The sequence below is a fragment of the Pipra filicauda genome, unplaced genomic scaffold (genome assembly GCF_003945595.2).
Source record: "Pipra filicauda isolate LSUMZ 115617 unplaced genomic scaffold, ASM394559v2 scaffold56_size3634133_pilon, whole genome shotgun sequence".
In the NCBI taxonomy this organism is placed as follows: domain Eukaryota; kingdom Metazoa; phylum Chordata; class Aves; order Passeriformes; family Pipridae; genus Pipra; species Pipra filicauda.
In genome coordinates, this window is record NW_024104720.1 from 452,256 (window position 1) to 471,754 (window position 19,499).

Consider the following 19,499-nt stretch of genomic DNA (forward strand, 5'->3'; position numbering starts at 1 on the left):
ATGTCTTGTTTTGTACAAGATGATGCAACAAATATTATAATATTGAGTCTTTTAATTTTTCTCTCCTATTCTACAATTCCACAGAATGATCCTGTTCGGAAACAAAAAGCTCTAGAGTTCTTGGTATGTATGTAAAATAATTGTGATAAGAGTTGTACAGTTTCACCAGTATGATGCAATGAATACTGTGAAGGAGCCTCTGATTCCTGATCAAACTCATTTGACCATAACACCAATTTCTAAATTCTCTTTTAATGGACTCTGCTCTTTGAAAACCTGGTGCAGTCATAGCATAATGTCAACTCAAAACAACTTGGTGGATTAAATGTGTGCTCTTGACCTGTTCTCTGGATGACTCTTCCCTTTGCTGAGGAGTCACCCTGACAAGCAGTGTCAGTTTGCAGCACTGATGTTGCTCAAGTGCTATTGGCTGCCTGTATTTAATGGGGTTGGTGATAATGCTGAACAAGAGGAACTGGTCTGGTGTTGCTGCCTGGGATGCTGTGGCTTGTGCTGCTGCTGCAGAACTAGACAGACAAGTGAAACTGAGGGATATGAGAGCACAGCTGCTGGTGTTGGAGCAAGTGGGGGAACTTTTATCTGTTCAGTTGCTGTTGGCAGTGGTATAGTAAGCCTTGGTTTGTCTTCTGGGTTCATGTTGTGAAAATATCTGACCATTTGTATTCACTGTTTTACTCTGTGAAAGTCATGTCCTGTACCTACGGTAATTGGAAAATTTCATTTGAGTTTGAATTGTGTTTATACATGGAAATCAGAAGTAGAATGTTTTGAGATGCATGCTTCATTTCTTTTAAGCTGTGGCTACTTGTGACTTTGGAAAGAGAGTGAAAAAGCAAGTCTAAGGGATAATCAGTAAAATGCCAAAAATACTTGATAGACAGTTAATTGACTTTTATCTGCAGGAATCGTGGCTATTCCTTGTGGCAGACTGCCCATATTCTTTTAACTTACTGTAATCACTTATAACTTTATATACTTACAAATTAGCCTAAGGCATACTTTTTATTCAATTTTCTACACAGAAAACATAAATTTAGGACTTGTGCCCTTCTCCATCTGCAACAAAATGTTCGTGATTGACAGTAAGGGAGTGGCAGAGAAATCCGGGCTTATGTTTTACCTGTTATCAGGCCATAATTATGTTCACAATTTTATATTTTGATATGTGTGTGTATACATTTATTATATGTCTTATAAATCAACTAATAGTATAATTTTTGTTATAAAAAATCAAAGTTTAACTTTGATCTCTGTGTACATGACCCTTTGGCATCCTAATGACCAATTCTAACCATGTTTTTCAGCAGGAAACTTTTCACATCACCTCAGACTCAGAAGCAACACTTGTTGTTCGCATTACACAGGAACTCACAGAGGCTTTGAAGGCCTTTTGTGAAAAGAAAGCAGCAGTAAGTAACTTAATCTTGACCGGAGTTTTTTTGCCATTGGGAGGGAAGGAGTTAACACCCTGCCAGACTGTACTGTTACAAACTGTAACAGTTCAGGCATGGTCAAAAATCCCAGTTAAATATACTTGTCATCCTTCTTCTGTAGTTGGTCCCTTGCTTGATTGCTTGTCTTCTAAGATTAATCAGGCTTTAAGTGCCACCTAAATGTGCCACTTCTTCCTTTTGCTGGCATGTGGGTAAGTCTGTCTCATGACCTGTAGCTCTGCTCTCGGGAGCATTAATCTATTAAGACTAAGGTAGGCAAGATGTTCTTGACTTTCTGTTGGCCCTTACAAACCTCCATAGCTTCTTGGCATAAAAATTGAATACCTGTAGAAAAAATGGGTCTGAAGAAGGACCAGAATCTGTGAAAAAATGATTCATCACCTCTAGTAGCTACTGGTTCACAAAATTCAGCATGTGTTTTTAATGGAGGATGTTTCAGATGGTATTCTCAATAATGTCAGCTGAGCTACAGTAACTGTCTCTGTGCAAATGCCACCACCACTACCAGTTAAACATTGTTGCTATAGCTTAATCTCTCAGCTGAGCCTTCCATTTTGCATTTCCCAGCTAAAGACAGGATGTGCATATGTACCAGTTTTATATTTTAGCCAGGTGATGATGAGAGATGAGGCAATAAAGAAATTTGAAACAGGAGGCATTGTCTTCCCCAGACACCTCATTCCGTTCTCCAGATGCGTACCTGTTCCAAATAATACTTTTGAAAATTGAGGTATAATGTGGTCATTGTGAACAACAGAACAACGCATCCTTCGTGTGGATTTTGCTTTCACCTAAAATTGTACTCTACTAACTTTCTTTGAGGAGCTTACTATTTTTTTTTTTTTTAGAATGTTTGAGTTTTGAGTTTAAAAACAGACATTCTGACCTTTTGCTTTACCTAGGTTAATTACACTAATAGCCTGAGGCCACTGATGTCAATATCTCAAGATGAATTTCCAGGAAGGAAAAGCATCCCAAAACACTATAAGCCATATGGAAAATACAGAGGTAATTTAGATATTTTTTTCCTCGTTTAAGTATACTCTTGAGGCTGCACAGATTGTGAAAAGATTTACTTTAATGGTAAATTAAAGAGCCATAGTGCTTCTTAGCTAGCGCACTTTGTGTCTGTGCCCTGAATCAGTTCAGGATATCGCTTTCTGAAGCCTTAATGACTTCAGCCTCGACTGTCTAAGAACATTTCTGTTTCACTGAGTAGTGTTACAGCAGTAAAAGTTATAGGAAATCCAAGCAGTAACCCTTCCTGACCTATTTAACATTAGAATTTTTGGGTGAAAAGATGCCAGACTCAGGTAAGACATAAAGGCAGGAAATGGGAAAAGAACAGAAGGACACTTCATAGAATCACTTTATAAAATCTTGTGTTTGCAGTTGATATTTTAATGTTTTGCTAACTTTTAGTGTCCTTTCTTTATTTATTCAGGAAGTTCTAACTGGAATCAAGGTTTTTTGTCTCAGTATGAAGAGTGCTCTGCAGAAGCTTCTTTTGCTCCTGCTCACTCATACAGTTACCAAACAGATGATGGATCATCTTCCTGTCATCTGATGTCTAATGACTTCGCAATGATGTCTGCACTCAGGGACTCTCTTGCTCTTCACACTGGAAGTCCTGCCAGTGGTGTCAGTGAATGGCTGGGACAGTTCAGCCAATCTGCATCTGGCAGTAATTCAGCTGCTGGGGCCTCTTCCTATGTGACAAGCCCAGTGAGGGAGTACTCAGCAGAATATATGTCCAGAGATGTGCAAGGAAGTAAACTCCACGATAACAGACTCTCATATGGCAGGGAAAATACAAAATGGAGGAATCAACAAGCGTGTACAAAAGCGTGGACTGTAAGTGATCAAGGATTATCCTATCCCAATTCTACAGCCTCGTATCCTTCATCTGGAAGATACTCCACAAATGATCCATTGCAAAGCTATTCCTCTTACAAGCATGATGAGTCTGTGAATACTTGTACATCTTCTGCAAATTCTGCTGTTTCAGGAAGAGGTGGCTCCAGGTGGCACCAGGACACCAGGTGGAATGAGTGGAATGAGGACTCTAGGTGGAACCAGAGCTCTAGCTGGAAGCAGGAGTCTAGCTGGAACCAGGAATCTAGTTGTCAAGGATTCAGGCATCAGAAAGCAGGCTACCAGAGTGACTGGACTTCACATCAGGACTCGTTTTCTGGCAGTGGTTCATACAGAGATTACCAGCAGTTCAGAAGCTCAGATAAGATGTTCAACGAAGATGATGTTGGTCTTGCTTCCAACACTGTGAACAGACTACAAGGAAAGGATATACCTACAATGACCAGGAGGCTCAAACAGTTGGCTCCATATTATCCAGTACTTCAAAGTAAGATTGTGATTAGTTTGCATATGAGTTACATCAACATAGTTGCTTTAACATAGGCAGGAAATTGTGTGTTGTGTGTGTTGCAGAGACGGGACATGCTGTTCAGGGGAGTCGAGTTCTTTTTGCTCAGCGTCTGTATCAGCTGAAGAAAGGTGGTATTGCCTCTCTGAGGACGCTGTGCCTCTTGGCAACTAAATAGAGCAGTCAGTGGGAGGAAATTTTGATAGAATAAAATTTTTCTGAATTGGAAGGTTTGTCCTAGGTCATCTTTCTAACTAGCATTTTATATCATGAGTTTGTACTGTTAGGGCTGCAATGTTACATTGCAATACACTTACATTGTTAGCATATTTTTAGAAATTGATACACTGCGTTTCTGTTTAGACAAAGAAAGGAGAATGTCACAGCAAATGTATTCTCTGTCTTACTGTGGTGCTGTATGAGGAAGATGTAATCTATTCTAGGGAATGTATTGGCATAAAGACAAACATTGTAATGCATGCAGAACCAAACCTGGATGGCATTATAATAAATAATCCAAATGGATCAAACCCACTGGGATAACATAAATGTTATGAAAGAGCTGGTTCATTATATGACAATTTATTTTTTTTCTAATTATTGTAGAAATAGTCCTTAATGTTCAGAATAGTGATACAGTATTCAAAATAAAAGATTCTTCTTGAAAATAGATTATGAGAGGGGTTTAAAGGGACATGGGCATATACTACTGTATACCTGTCATTTGGACAAATGCAAACTATGCTTCTGTTACTAGAATTAGTTAATTAACTAAGAAGCTAGTTAATAGGAAAACTTTCATTTTAACATTTTCTATGCTGTGTTATGTAAAATATGATGAAATAGAAGTAACTTTAAATGTCTTTATCTCCCCTTTCTAGGACTAAATATTCAGACATTAGTCAATGTGCTAGTAGAAACTAGAGGAAAAGATTAAGAAGCAACAACAGCTGAAATGGAAACAGATGAAGAGATTCAAGAGTCTCCATCTCTTGTCTTTCAGGAAAGAGACTGCATTTAATTCTGCATTTAACTGGTTTTGGAAGGGTAAAGGGAGGTAGGGTTTAATTTTTTAACATGTAAAATGTAGCTGGAACACAAACTTGCACATAACGGATCAACATACTATTTTGTTTAGGCTTTTTGTAATGTACTTGTTACATTTTAGTATATTATAGAAAAAAAATCTTTTGTTATTTTTTGAAAATATGTTAAAGTTATTCCATCAGCAAAAAGACCTTTTAAACCTTTTAACACCCTGCCCAATTCAGAAAAAAAGAAAAAAGAAGTTTTGTGTTACCCACTTGGGAAGAATATTAAAAAATACAGGTTTACTTTTCTTCACACAAATATAAGGCCAATTCTATTAATTTGAGACTTTATAATTAGCATATTTTTAGAAATTGATACACTACATTTCTGAATGTCTTAATGTGATGCTATATGAGGAAAATACAAGCTATTCTAGGACTGGTGCGTAATATGGCATATTAGTTTCATTTTTGCATAGTAAAAAGGTGTGAAATATATGCAGATTTTATTATATTGTTCTGAATGAAATTGTTACAAATTGACTTAAAAACTCATTTGATGGATTGACCCATCCTAAAATAAAAATTCTTGATTCTTTCTATTGGCAAAAGCTTATTAAGAAATAGTAAAATCTATAAGGCAATCAGATAAAATAACAGGAAAGAATAAATAATCAGAATGTCATACTAACTGAGGAATACTTGCCAGTTCATGATGTTTATCAGTGGTCTGTGTTTTTTTTTTCTTTTCCCCACACTTCTGGGCCACATGCTGATGAATTCTTGGCTTTAGATGTCTGCTTTATGTAATTAAAACCACCTTACATGGAGCTGAAATAAAAAAGTAAAGTGAGACAGTTTACTCCCCAGTGTCCATTTTCCTTCTCACTGCTGTGTTGTGGACTTTCATTTTTCTTCTCACCCATACCTAAACTGTGTCTGTGCATTAAATGCTTGTGCTGAAGCAGGATTAGTCTTCATGAGCTGACAAAATACATTTTAGATCTTGTCATGTAAATTTTAACAAAAACTCAAAGCAATTTATTATTGAGCATGTAAATTCAATTCCCTAAAATTGTCCTTCTGTAATTATTTTGCTTCTGCATCTGAAAAGATGCGCTTTCCTTTTGCATTCCTGTTCACTATTTTCTTTACTTCCTCTCATACTTACTGGTGTGTTTGAGTGGTTTATAATGGCATACACTTAGTAGTTGTGCCATACACTTTTTTTATCCACTGAATTCCATAGTCAACCTTCTTCCTTAAAGGGGAAAAGTATGATTTTCTACCACAGGTGTCTGCCAGAGTTTTGATTTAAAACTCTGTGGGACTGATCAGTTATTATCTACATTTAAATATTATCAGAAATTATTTACACAAACGTTACTACCACAGAAAGTGTAGTGCAACTAAAATTCTGAAACTGTAGAAAAAATGTTGCTAGAAAATATTACTGTTGCAACTCTCAATTCAAGTTAAGACCTTTTCATCTGAGCTTGTTGTAGAAAGCTCTTTCTTCCCCATTTCTCACACCCTTTGGGCTTTTATGGCCTTTACTGTACACCCCACTGGCACACAGCAGCCGGGTGATCTCTGCCCAAATTAGATGTTCTTTCCACCTACACATTCCCTTTGTATTTTTCATTCTGAGCAGCAGTTACTGGCCCTGCAGAGTCCTGCATTTGGGAAACAGTTCTTCCACTTTGAAACGGAATTGGAGTAGTGACTAAGTTGAGAGTATTGATTTACTAAAGGTTTCCTGAGCTGTAAATTACTGACTACTCCATACTCCCAAGAAACCCCTTTGCCTTATCTTGCTCCCATGTGGTATAGAACTGGAATAGAATGATTCCTCTACCTGTTCCTGTTTCTCCAGGCTCTAGTTTTTCTTCAAGAAACCTTCACAAAGTAGGCACTGACAGCATGCAGAGCAGCATTGGGTGCTTGCCACCTGCCAGCACTAAACCAGCTAGCTACATCACAGGCTTTGGCATGGAGGCAAGCATTTTGAGGCTGCACCTGAGCCCTTTGCATCAATTTCCCATTTCCTTAGAAAGCCATTGATAAAAATCCAGACTAGAACATGCACTGGGGGGTAAACGGTCTCCTTTTCAGCCATTTTCTTGGTCTGTGGTGTACCTGCTTTCATACCTTCAGATGCGTGTTATCCACTGGGACCAGAGTTGTTTCAATCCAGAGCCACCTGGGTGATTCTTTGCAGCAGTGATGCTCCTTCACAAAGTGCTGGAGCTGCTGTTTGCATGCAAGACAGTGAAGCAGACCAAGGCCAGCTGGACACAGACACATCCTTCAGACAAGACAACTTGGGAAGTCTGTCAGATTCCAGCTTTTTTAGTTTTGTACCTTAGACCTATTAATGCTCCTCAAAACATTTCCCAGAAACTGTATTTCATGTGAGTGTATGATCCAAAGGGACAGGCTCCTTAATGGGAAAGGAATGGGCAAGTTCTTTTGAGCCCAAAACATTGGGGCTTTTCTGTTAATGCTTTTTGGAAGAGAACATATCTTGTGATCATCTCAGCCTTCTGGGGAGGGAAGTTTCAAGCAGTAACTGGTGGAAGTCTTTCTCCTTTATCTTCTTAAAGTAACTTTCACAGTTCATTCAAGGCTGTTGGGTGAGGTAGTTTCTGACATTGGCCATTATTCTTGCTCCCTCTCTTCACCCAAAAAGCCATCGGCCTTTGGGTGACAATGCCCTAAGTGCTTTGGGAGAATTCCTTATTTTGGTGGGCTTATGCTATGGAGACCATTGGTCTTGGTCCCAGATATTTCACACCAGAAGAGTGTTCAGAGCATTGCTGAACTGTCACTAAGGGTCTGATTGATTATCACCTGACAACTAGTAGCAGCTTCTCTGCACGACAGATGTTTGACAACTGCACAGTTGCCACTTTGCTGTCTTCACCCTGACATTAGACACTCTATCTTGGCTAAGACACAGAGTCACAGAATATTCTGAGTTGGAAGGGACCCACAAGGGCCAAAGATGCTTTAACCAACTGAGCTAATCTCAGGGTCACCTGGAAATAACATTGTAACCTTGACTTTTTTTGTTAACTTCTCTTGCTTCCTCCAAGTTGCTTGCAGAGTTACTGCCAGAGAGGGTGTATGACACAGTCATTAAATGTTTTGCTTCAGTTTTTCCACTGTCTCTCTCATCAGCTGTAAATGGTGAGATGTAGGGTAACCCTATGACTGTGTCTGACTGTCAATTCAAGGCCACTTCAAATAAGTGCTTCAGCACAAAATGGAAGAGCGCTGATGTTAAACGAGATGACTAAGCAGAGGGAACACATTCAGAGTAGTCAGAGTTCATTTTTGTGCGGAACTTATCAAGGAAGATGCAATAATGGACACAGGTGTGAAGAAGTTGTATTTGAAGCTCACCCAAGGATACCCTGAAAAAAGGAGGCAGCTAGAAAATAAAAGACAAGAAAAACAAGCCATCCAAGTGGGAGACATCTCTGAAACAGAAATAATGCCACCACCCCCTTAAAGCTGTACAAGAGTGAAACAGACTACAAAAGTTGATTTAATATTTTTACTTAATTTTAAATTCTGTATTAAAAATTAATACATTAAACTCTTATAAAAGTAAGGCACATGCAAAACATGTTGTGCAACTTCTGACTTCCAACTCTTTTATAAACTAACAAGCATTATTTTAATTTGGCATTTCTAAAGAGTCATTTTTCCCATGCAGGATATGTGAAATAGGTTAAGTTTGACATCGCACCAGTTAAATCTAGATTCTGTGCTTTCTGTACTACAGTAAGCAGAGATGGTCATATCATACAATAATGCAAAATAAAAACCAACTCAAGTACAGATTCTGAAGGTGATGACCAACATACAAAATTTAAGAACGCGAAGTTACATCCATTATAATACATTGATAATCATATTCAGTACAGGATGATTTGGCAACTCCAGTCTGTGTAATGCCAGTGTGCAATTCCTAGTTATCAGTGTCATACAATGCTGAAGACCATGGAAAGATACTGCTCATAGGACACCTGGATCCAGCCATCTTGATCAGTATCGTATCGTCGGAACACATCAGTCAGCCTCTGAGGAGGAGGGAAAAAAGTATACATTTTTGTTTGTTGGGAAGGTTCAGGCTGCCAGGTATTCCCCCTGCCACCTGGCTTCTACAGCTCTGTGAAACCCTTTCTGTTCATCCCTTCTGTAGCCATTTTACAGTCTTGTCTGTATAAAGATAGCTCTTTGCCAATAATGATACAACACCTATCTTTAGGCACTTCCTTATAGACCAGACAGCTTTTTATAACTGGCTTTAAAGTGAGGGGAAAAACAATGGTACATTTGAGAGTCATCTGGAAACAGAATCCAAAATCCTTGTGCATTTCTCACCTTCTAGGCAAATATGCTTCGTGTGTCACTGGTATCTGAGCTGTCTCTGTATAACCCCAGAGATGCCAGGCAGTACACACAGTGGACCAGAATAACTACCAGCATGGTTTCAGTAATATCAGCTGAATGAAACTCCATTTCAAAGCCCTTTTTACTAGAGTTCAAGTTTATAACTAATTATAATTGCCTTGAGTATCAAGGCAACTGATGTTTCAGCAGACTTACAGTTACAGACATAAAGCTAAAAGGAGAAGAACAAGACACAAGACACCTGAGTGCAAATAACAGGGATACTACTTTTACAGGGTACTGCTTTCCCTTCACGTTTGCATATCAAAAAATATCTTAAGATATTCTTGCAGTGATGGCCAGCAGAAAGAGCAGCAGACTTTTTCCTATTCTACTAAAACTCCTACAGTTTCCCAACTTTTCCACAAATCTTACACACCTTTCAGAAAAGTCAGTAAGCTTTGAGAAACCTTAAGCAATGAGGTGAGGAATCACCCAGTGACTGATTTCTAAACAAAGAAATACACCTGCAAACCTACAGTACTCTCTCTCAAAGGTTTTTGTTGGGTTTTGTTTGTTTGTTTGAAATGTCTTTTACTACCGTTGTCCCTGAAGGTACTGCTGTGATGAAAGACTGAGTAATTCAGCTACTAGGTCAAACTCCTTTAATCAGAGCCTTAAACACAGAGATACACAAAAAAGTTGTAAATCAGATTATGAGAATTATGGGCACCATGGGACAAGAACACTCCACTTTTGACACTCAAGCTCCAGAAGAAGTGTGTGTATTAAACTAATGGAGATAGTGTTACGTGTTTTCCTTTTAAAACATGGAGACTATTTTACATTTTTTTGCCCCTCCCAATTTTATCAAATTTACTTGTGATGCAAATGGATAAGTAATGAAGACCAATATACGAAGATGTTTCTAGCTCCTCTCGTATACTTAGTTCAAATGGTTTATTATAAATAAACCATTTGTTTATTCTAGATCCACTGTTAAAGTGAGAACCATAAAAGCTTAAGAAAAGGTAATTTTTTTTTTAATTGGCATTAAAGCCCATCTCATTTCTTACCTGTAAAACAACACAGCACTGAATAAAGTCATCAAAAGCAACTTGTCCTCTTCCTTGTCTGTCAAATTTCCGAATAAGGATATCGTAGAATTGATCAGACAGTCGGTAACCTTGGAAAAAGAGAAATGCTTTAAAAGGTTTCAAATACCACAGTCCTTCTACAGAAAGAACAAGGCTGTTCAACAGGCGTGTGTCACTAAATGAGAAAACAGTGAGGAGTTAAAACGGATTTTTTTTTCCTAAATATCTGTTATAAAAAGGCATGCAATAAAAACCATGCTTAATAATAATTATACCCAGAGTCACACTAAATATAATTACTGATTAAGGTGACTAGTTGGTTGAGGGAACGGTTTAGGGCTGCAGCTCAAGTCTTTACAAGTGAAGTCACTGGAATGGAAGTTCTTTTGCCACCAGAATGCTCTTGTAGCATAGACAGCTGGCTTTGTTTTAAAAAGTGGCAAGCTGTATCAAGTACCTTGGAAGTTCAGACATTTGCCTGAAGCACTGGTAATGAACTCAGAGCAGAGAGAGGAGGCTGGAACTGGATGTGTCAGTACATGTGTGGGATGTTTTCTTTTTTTTTAATTAAAGGAAACAGCTTTAAAAAAGAAAATGTGCTTGTGGCATGGACATCATTAAAAGGAACCTTACACCTAAAAAGGTAGCTGCCCTTCACCTGCCTCATTTTTAGTCACATTTGTCAGAGCAGTAAAGCCCTAACAATAAGAAGCTCATTTGATGGCATAACCCAATCATAAAAACTGTAATTACAAATGAATTACCAAAACCTGTTAGTGCCTGCTTTAGTTCATTTTTGTCAATCATTCCAGAATTGTCTCTGTCATACGTTCGAAAGACGTTCTGCCAGTCTGTGATGTACTTCCAGACTCCCGTGAATTCATTGAAGTTCACACCACCTTTGTTTTCTCTGTCAAACATCCCTGAAATAAAAAATAAGAAACCCATATAAAACCTTAGTCATACTACTCCTCAGCAAGGATTTTGCCAGTATTTTAAGAAAACAGCAAAAGCACTTTGTGGAGAGCACTGAAGACAGAAAAGAAATTGCTAAAATACAAGTGATATTTTGGAAAGTTCTGCCAAGAAAAAGCAAGTAGTCATCCAGTGAAGGAGAAAGATAAAGGAAGATGAAAGATGACCAGAATGAACTGCAGAAAGTTTATTTTTCCTGGGTTTTCATTTTCAGTTTGAAAATATTGAGGGCTTGATTGATCATCCAGTGATCAATTAAAATGGGCAGAGGGGTGGGTTGTTCTTTTCTAAGGACACATTAAAAAGTCTTAAGTCTAGTGCTGGAATATTCACCTGCATTTGACTTACTGATACTGTCATCTTTATACAAAAAGCATGTCACACAGCAATGGAATTCAGAGGTGAATACTTATTGAAAACAAAGCAAAAAATTTAGTCCTTGGATTTATGAACTGTGTGATAGAAAAGAATTATTGTGCTTGAATTTTTAACCTTCTATTCTACAACCATCACCTTCCACATTACTGGCAATTATTTTAGGACACCTAAGAGAATTCAAACATTTTAAAGCTTGTGTTTGGTATTTCTGGAGTGAAACACCGAATTAAAATGCAAGACAGGAAAAACTACTTACAAAGACAGGCTATATAATATCTTTATAATATCTTTTTAGAATATTTAATATGACAATTTCCCCATGCATAAATTACATTCAGTATCTATTCAGTTTGTCAGTAAATTTTCTCAGGCTACTTCGACAAGTGCGCATGTGTGCACAAAAAGGGCATCCCTGTATTCATCAGAAGGGAAAATATTTGAACTCAACTTACTACTGCTGGACACTCTGAGGAAAAAAAAAACAGTGCAGCAATTGATAGCATTTTCAATCATCTGAATGATCACAAAACAGTATCTTCAGTATTTCACATCACACAACTACACTTACCAAGAATTGACCTGACTGTTGCTGGATTAAATGGAGTCCACGTGCCTGAAACAGAAAGAATTACTTAGTTACTCAATACTAAGCAACATTTAAAAAAAATGCAACAAACCAAACAAAAAATTCAGTTACAAGAAGTGAATTCAGAGCTAGATGACATGGAGCTGGTGTATTCAAAATAAGGCTGCTTTTAAGTAATTATGTTCTTGACCATTCAGAGATGACTTCAGACCAATGCTTTACGAGTACTACACAGAAACCAACATTTTTCAGTCTGCAACAAAAAAACCCTAACAAATGCTGGAAGGTCTAAGAAGGATTTTTTCATCCCAGGCTGTCAGGAAGTATTGGATAGAAGGCAAGATCAAAACTGAAGTAGCTCATTTTCTACTACGGGAGCAAAAGAGTTATAAGTTACAACTCAATCAAGGTCTCATATCTGTTCCTCAGTGAAAACCCATCCGCTCATTTCCTGTTTTACAGGACTGCTCCAGGGCACTTAGTTTCTGACAGAAATAAAGTGGTTTCTAAAATGGCATAACCACACAGTGCAATTTAGAATTATCCCACCTCCACTGCTAGATCAATTAGACATTAGTTTAAATGTTTTAAATTAGTATTTTCAGAACAAGAAATGTTGCTGCCTGAGCAGTAATCATTTGAAGAGGAGCTTTGTACTTTGAGTATTCAGAGTGGAATAGTTTCCACTTGGTTGAGAGCGTTCCCGAGTGCTAAGAAGCATTAAGCTTTAAATTAAGAGAAATATTGTGCCTCATCTAGAATTTCACCACCATTTCTCTAGAGCCTGTGAGAGAACCAGGAGGATGAAGCAGCAGATATTAAATTAATTGCAGTTATGTGCAGGGACTACAAAGGATCAGTGAGACAAGGAGTAAAGGAATCAGTGAGAGGAGAGGCGCTGCAGAGGTGTTGGCAGTGATGCAGTAGCTGCCACAGGTACCTAAGAGGAGGGCTGCATTGGTACTGAGCTTTGCTGGATCAAGCTGCAGTGGTGTAAGTCTATAGGTGCAGCAATGGGGGAGAACCCTGTAGTGTAGGCAGGACGTATGACTATTTGCACATAAACAGAAACATAAGCAGAGAAAGAGAAAAGATGGCTCTGAAAATGCTTAAGCAGTATTTTAGACAGAGAACATCAATACCTTAGAGTTGTATGTCTCCTGACAAAAATAAAAAATAATGGAATTATTAATAGGGTGCCAGCACTTAACTCTGAACAGAATAAGGAAAAAGTGAAAATACAGTGAAAAAAAGTGAAATAAGTTAACTTATTTCATGTTGAAATATTCAAGAGACTCATATAGATGCCACAGAGTGAAATCTAAGCAACTCCAGAGCTGAAGAACTGTACTGATTTCAGCCTATTCCAACAGTGAAAGACTGTTCCTGCCTCCTTTCCTGACTCTATTAATTCACACAGCAGCACAGAAGAAAACAAGAAGGAAGCATAGGATTTTATTGTGGAAACAGCTATACAATGTGATGATCACTCCCTCCCACATAAGCATACTGTTATTTGCTTAAACTTGACATGTTGAAAATGTCAAAATGTCAAAACCACACTGAGCTTCAAATTTTAATGAGCACTATGCAGACTTTTTAAAATGTTTTAGAAATAAACACATAACATTCTTTTAGCCCATGTTAAGATTGCAGGACAGCTATGCACAACCATCCACTAGGGGATATGTTTTGAAAAGAATATAGTGAATTTTTAGTGACTTTGGTGTACAAGATCTAGAATCTCTTGGAATGAAGGAAGCTTACAGCTCTGTAAATATTTTGTCTAATACTTGGCAGGCATTTTTCATAACTGCAAAGCACTGCAACTGCTAATCTGCACTGCAAATAAGGAAAGAAAAGAGTTCAGATAGTCATCACTGCCTATTACCCTTAAATTTAATCAGATGAGAAGATATTTAAACTATATGAAGTTTAAAATGGCAGGTAAAGCCAGGTTCCCACAGTTCTAAACAGCACTGTAATTTAAGTGAAAATGGTGACTTAATCAATTTAACTTAGCTTTTATTCAAAATAGTATTTTAGTTATGGATCGGGTTTGGCAGGCACAATACATTGCTTTTAATTTTTCAGACACATTATTAAATGAATATTCTAGTAAATCCAGTTCAGTTACTAGAGTGCAGTTTTACTAAATAGAGCCATCCAAATTTATTTTAAGTCAGGCAATTACTGACAACAAGGGGCCTTTCAGCCTGTGTGCACTGCAGCTCAAATCAGTTTAAACCTTTGTCAAGTCACAAAGCACAGGAAGGATAAAGGAATTAAACCTTGGGAGAAGAACTTGATACAAACTCAAAGGTGCATAAACAACCTCAATATGCCATTTTTCAGATTCCTAAGTGGAAACAAACCCACAAAGTACAACCCTACCCACACTGAGTCATGAGAGGAAAGTAAAAATAGGCTACTGGAAAAAAAAGTTCATTTTTAATTTTGTTTCCATGAGTTATTTGACAGTACCCTAGTGACTCTTTAGCATTAATACAGGGAACAGACAGACTACTAGAACGTTTTAGTACTAGATCTAGAGTGCACCTTTCTACTCTATTAGGAAAAAACCTCAAATATGCCTCATTTGGGGAAGAAAAAAAGAATTCCTATCTTCAATTCCTGCACCATACTGTATGAAAAGATTTTATGTGCAGTAAAAAGCCTGGCTGTAAACAGATAATCTTTGTCCAGGTTATACACTGATCCTGGTTAAAAAGCAAAGGTTCAGTAGTGATGAGTGAGGAATATATAAATAACTGGTTATGATTTCCAGGAAGCAGAGATGGAGGAAAAAAAAAAGGGATGTGGATGCCTTCATTCCCCAAAATACCAATCAGTAACATTTACAATAGATACTCAGTTTAAAACAAAAAAATCAGGAGGACTGTTTTTTTTTTCTTCGCCTCCCCAGCCTTTTGCTGTAGATGAAATAGTATTAATCAGTGGTAAGAACATCCCTCAGTTCAAAGAATGATGGCATCAAGTGACCTGTCTCACAAGAAATTTAACATTAAGTTTACAATGAACTACCTCACGGCTCATTTACATACTTACCATTGGATAATGCCTGCTGAAGTTCATTATCAGATATAATTCCACTCCTGTCTTTATCAACTCTGGGGAAAAAAAAAAGAGGGTAAGCTTTAAATAGCTGAATTTAACAGGTTCCACTCACAGAAGACTTGAACATTCTGGTTCTTACTCACCAGATAAGATTAACCTTTTCCTGAAAAGTCACTAATTGCACTTAACTTGGTCAACCATTCACAGTTACTGCAAATTTAACCCTTCATTCAGACTGAGGAGACATTCTGGAACAAGATAAAAGCTACAAAGAAAACTGCAAGATTGACTTATGAGTGAAGAGACACACAGAGAAACACACACTGACAATAAAACAGTTTGGATATACTCTGCACAAGAAAGTATTTTTATTCATTTAAGAGAACTGCAGAGCACACCATGCTAGTTAAATCCACAAAATGCTTAATGTCACAGTAGTAAGCTGTTTGTTTCCCAAACTGGAGCGACAGGTTTGGCACCCAGGTTCCCTCAGTAAAATCTTGGCAATGGAGAGAGTCACTAATGTGACCAAAGTACTGAAAGACTCAATCAGCTGCAGAGCCTTGAGCCTTCTCGAAGGCGTTCAAAAAGGAGAAAGCACAGGCAGGTTCCAGCTTCCATTGAGTCTTCACAGCCTTGGAGAATCTAGTTCTATGTCAAAATTCATGAACTAAGTAATTTCTGCCCAAATAAAGCAGGATAGTGCCTTCTTTAGAAGGGTATCTGAAAGTGGTGGGGATTTCATTCCATACAAAGACGTCCCCCTTGGACTGACAGTTTTTATTTTCTCTCATTCCTACCATTTCGAAGCAGAGTCCTGCTCAGCTGATCCCTCTTCGCAGAAGCTGATTTTTTTCCCTTTGGTCCTTCTTGTCTTTTTCTAAACATTTTCATTTCATTCTATTGCTTCCCTCCCCATCTCAAAAATTATGTAAGCCACATGCAATATGGAAATTGCAAGCATAAGTTGCAAAGATTACAACAACAAAAATATATTCCCCTTTTTTATTCTCTATTTCTTTTCTCAGTATTCAGAACATTTTTTACCTTTTATGAGCTCCTACTAAGTGCTAAGCTGATATTTTAATGAAACTGCGTTGTGACCTACTTATCCTGCTCCTGAGCATCATCAGTCAGCACATTCATTTTATAAATAAAATGATGTAAAGTTAAAATGGGTTTTTCCTCACGGACATCAGGTACCTACTCTGGATTTCACCTGTCATACAGTGATCACAATCTGGCCATGACAGGCTGATAGGACCCATTCAGGCAGGACTGTAAGGTGCTCCTGCAAGGCTTCATAGGCCTCACCTACTGCAGGAATCAGCAAACCTCATCTGACCATTCACCCTCTTTTCATAGAATCATAGAGCAGTTTGGGTTGGAAGGGACCTTAAAGATCATCTAGATCCACACCCCTGCCATGGGCAGGGACACCTTCCACTAGACCAGGTTGCTCAGAGCTCCATCCAGCCTGGCCTTGAACACTGTCAGGGATGGGGCATCCACAGCTTCTCTGAGTAAACTGTTTCAGTGCCTCACCACTCTCACAGTGAAGAATTTCTTCCTAATATCTAATCTATGCTTCCTAAAATCTACTCTGTTTTCCCCCAGTTGCTCCTGAACGAAGTGAATGAAGATCCCAGAACAGTTCCATCTGTCAGTGTGGCAGATGATCACACACTCTTCAGTCAGTTTTCCACCCACCAAAGGACCTTCGCATTCATTCTACATTTACTGGATTCCTTGAAAGGCCTTTGATACTGTTGAGAGTCTTTTTGGAAAGTATACAAATTATATTAATTGCACCATTATATGAATTCTAGCCATCATATCCATACCCGATTCTTATCTAACATATTCCAGGATTTATACAGTGGTCTTCCACACAGGAATACTTTCAACAAAAGCCATGCAACCCCTACATTAAGTCTGACTAACTACAACATTTAGGATGGTTTCTACTCATTTTCCTGGTGCAGAAGTCAGATTGTTGATCTGTTTCTTTCTGGACCCTTTAAAAAAAGAAATGGCCTCATGCCTGCCCCCTCCGAGTGCTCAGATGAAGTTTTACAGAAGGCTGGGTAGGTAAGCTGCCACATTCCTGAGTCACTGAGTAAATATTAGCCAGTTTTAGCAACTTCTGTTTGTCTACGACTTAATCTCTTCTTGTTGCCACTAGTGTCACAGGATCTGTCTTGACTCATCTCCCATAAAAACGAATCCAACGTAGGGCACCTCCCTGGTTTCCTCGACATGACACAAGCGTGAAATCTCCTTTGGCTTCTTTACTGCTACAATCTCGACAGTGTGTTTGTTTAACACAGGCTTGCTAACTCCCTTGCAGGTCTCTCTGCTCCAGGTGAATTCAAGAGAATATTTCACAGAATCACAGAATCAATTAGGTTGGAAAAGATCTCCGAGATCATCGAGTCCAACCTCTGACCGAACGCTACCATGTGAACTACACCATGGCGCTAAGTGCCACGTCCAGTCTTCCCTTGAACACCTACAGGGACGGTGACTCCGCCCAATACATCTGACCATACTGACATCCCAATATCTAATCACCCTTTCTGTGAAGAAATTCCTTCTAATGTCCAATCTAAACCTCCCCTGGCGCAGCTTAAGACCACGGCCTCTCGCCCTAAAGCTATCACTTTGTCGATAGCTTTAAAGTCTTCCACTAAGCGTTTATCAGATTCCTTTTTACGAGCCTTCCTGTATTGCCGCACTGATCCTCCAGACTTAATCCTTTCTGGATCCTCGGGTCAACAATTACTTCAGTGTTTTCAAGGTTACCTTCTCGCCCCCATCAATCCCCTTCCCCCTTGCGCTAAAACTCAGCCGCACTTATTCCTCCTCACCCCTTTCTTACATCTCCCCCCGAGGTTCCCCCCACAGGGACACCACCGCGGCGTTTACCGCTGGATGCCCGGGGCCGGCGGCCGGATTCCCGCAGCAGCTTCCGGGCACCTCCCAGCGTCCGCTCCTTCCCCCGGCAGCCCCCGTCCCCGCCCGGGGGGCTGTCTCGGCGGTCTCACCTCTGGAAGACGTTCCACAGGAAGGTGGGGTCGGGCAGGGGGGCGCCGCCGCCGCCGTTGGGCCGGTGCTGGTACCCCGCCGCCATCGCCCTCGCGCTTCCGCCACGGGCCGCCCGTGACGCAGCGCGGCGGTGACGGCACGAGCCCCGCCCCGCCCCGGGGAATCCCGAGCTCTTCCCGCCGGGTTCGATCCTGCAGCGGCTCACGAGGGGAATTCTGCGGCCTCCGGCCCCGCCCCCTGCGGCTTGAGCCGAGGGCGTCCGAGGCCGGGGAGTGGCGGCTCTTCCCCCCCCCCCCCCCCCCTCTCCACGAGCCATCATCCGCTGCGACGGTTCCCGCAAAGTCGGGAGCCGTCCCTGTGACCGATCTCTGCTAAGTCCCCGCTCAGGGGAAGTGGCTTGTCCTGGAGGGAAAATAGCATAAATTTAATATCCAAGCCTCTGCAGGGATTATTGCTGCAGAGGAAAAAGAGGCTATAGGGAGAAGCAAAGCCCGATGGACTGATTTCCTTGCGCAAAGTGAAGATCGAAAGCACCCGGGACTAGAATTTCAGGTATAGGACTGAACTTCTGTAGAAGCCAAGTTAGCATCACCTCGGTAGGTTTTAGCTGAATTCTTTACTGAGGGCTGAACATAATCCAAAAATCAGCCTACTTCCCTTCCCCCTACCTGCAATTTCTAGGAACAGTGTACGGTCCCCTGAGACCTGGAGTGCCTCCAGAGCTCACTAAAACCTCCCAAGCACAGACATACAAATATGATGCTTTACTGAACCGTCCTTATCCTTTGGGACGTGCTCCCACAGTCAGTGAAGAAAGCCACACTCTTTATTCTATCCTTTGTCCGAATTGCTGACCTTGCATGTATCTCTTCTGGGCTACTGAGGAGTCAGTGTTAGGGCTGGCGCAAGGTCTGCATGTTCACAGGCCAAAGGAGTTACATACACAAACTCCAGAATGTTAATTAAAACAACGTAGGCTCATGTCTTCCTTGGACTTACCTCTGACAGCTCTGTTCAAGTATAACAGATAATGCCTTCATTGTG

At 39.7% G+C, this 19,499-nt stretch overlaps 2 protein-coding genes and 1 long non-coding RNA gene across 9 annotated transcripts in view; 1 reads left to right on the forward strand and 2 right to left on the reverse strand.

The window, feature by feature from the left end:
- The window catches only part of LOC113998157, a 30,917-nt gene extending 25,166 nt beyond the window's left edge, over window positions 1-5,751 (forward strand). For 4 of the 5 annotated variants that reach the window (XM_027740605.2, XM_039387520.1, XM_027740622.2 and 1 more), the window contains 5 exons: window positions 85-123; window positions 1,326-1,430; window positions 2,378-2,483; window positions 2,920-3,837; window positions 4,740-5,751. In XM_027740605.2, the coding sequence (XP_027596406.1) occupies window positions 85-123; window positions 1,326-1,430; window positions 2,378-2,483; window positions 2,920-3,837; window positions 4,740-4,795 (1,224 nt within the window). In that variant the 3' untranslated portion in view covers window positions 4,796-5,751. The remainder of the gene's footprint in view (window positions 1-84; window positions 124-1,325; window positions 1,431-2,377; window positions 2,484-2,919; window positions 3,838-4,739) is intronic. The other variant, XM_027740613.2, reaches the window with a different exon arrangement.
- On the reverse strand, window positions 2,810-7,191 carry LOC120324520. The gene is made up of 3 exons (XR_005565892.1): window positions 7,041-7,191; window positions 5,582-5,720; window positions 2,810-3,764 (listed from the first exon to the last, which is right to left on the reverse strand). It is a non-coding gene; the product is annotated as an uncharacterized LOC120324520 (long non-coding RNA).
- Window positions 7,192-8,437: 1,246 nt separating this feature from the next.
- Window positions 8,438-18,595, reverse strand: PDCD6 (programmed cell death 6). Of its 3 annotated transcripts, none has more exons than XM_027740647.2 (6): window positions 18,455-18,595; window positions 15,399-15,460; window positions 12,312-12,356; window positions 11,161-11,313; window positions 10,370-10,479; window positions 8,438-8,980 (listed from the first exon to the last, which is right to left on the reverse strand). In XM_027740647.2, exons 1-6 carry the CDS (start codon window positions 18,538-18,540, stop codon window positions 8,882-8,884), a joined length of 555 nt encoding a protein of 184 aa, XP_027596448.1. In that variant the 5' UTR covers window positions 18,541-18,595; the 3' UTR covers window positions 8,438-8,881. The 3 variants fall into 3 exon arrangements, with proteins under 3 accessions (XP_027596448.1, XP_027596438.1, XP_027596456.1); XM_027740637.2 differs by having other exon boundaries at window positions 11,155-11,313; window positions 18,455-18,592; XM_027740655.2 differs by lacking the exon at window positions 18,455-18,595 and adding an exon at window positions 15,551-15,648 and having other exon boundaries at window positions 11,155-11,313.
- Window positions 18,596-19,499: the final 904 nt, after the last annotated feature.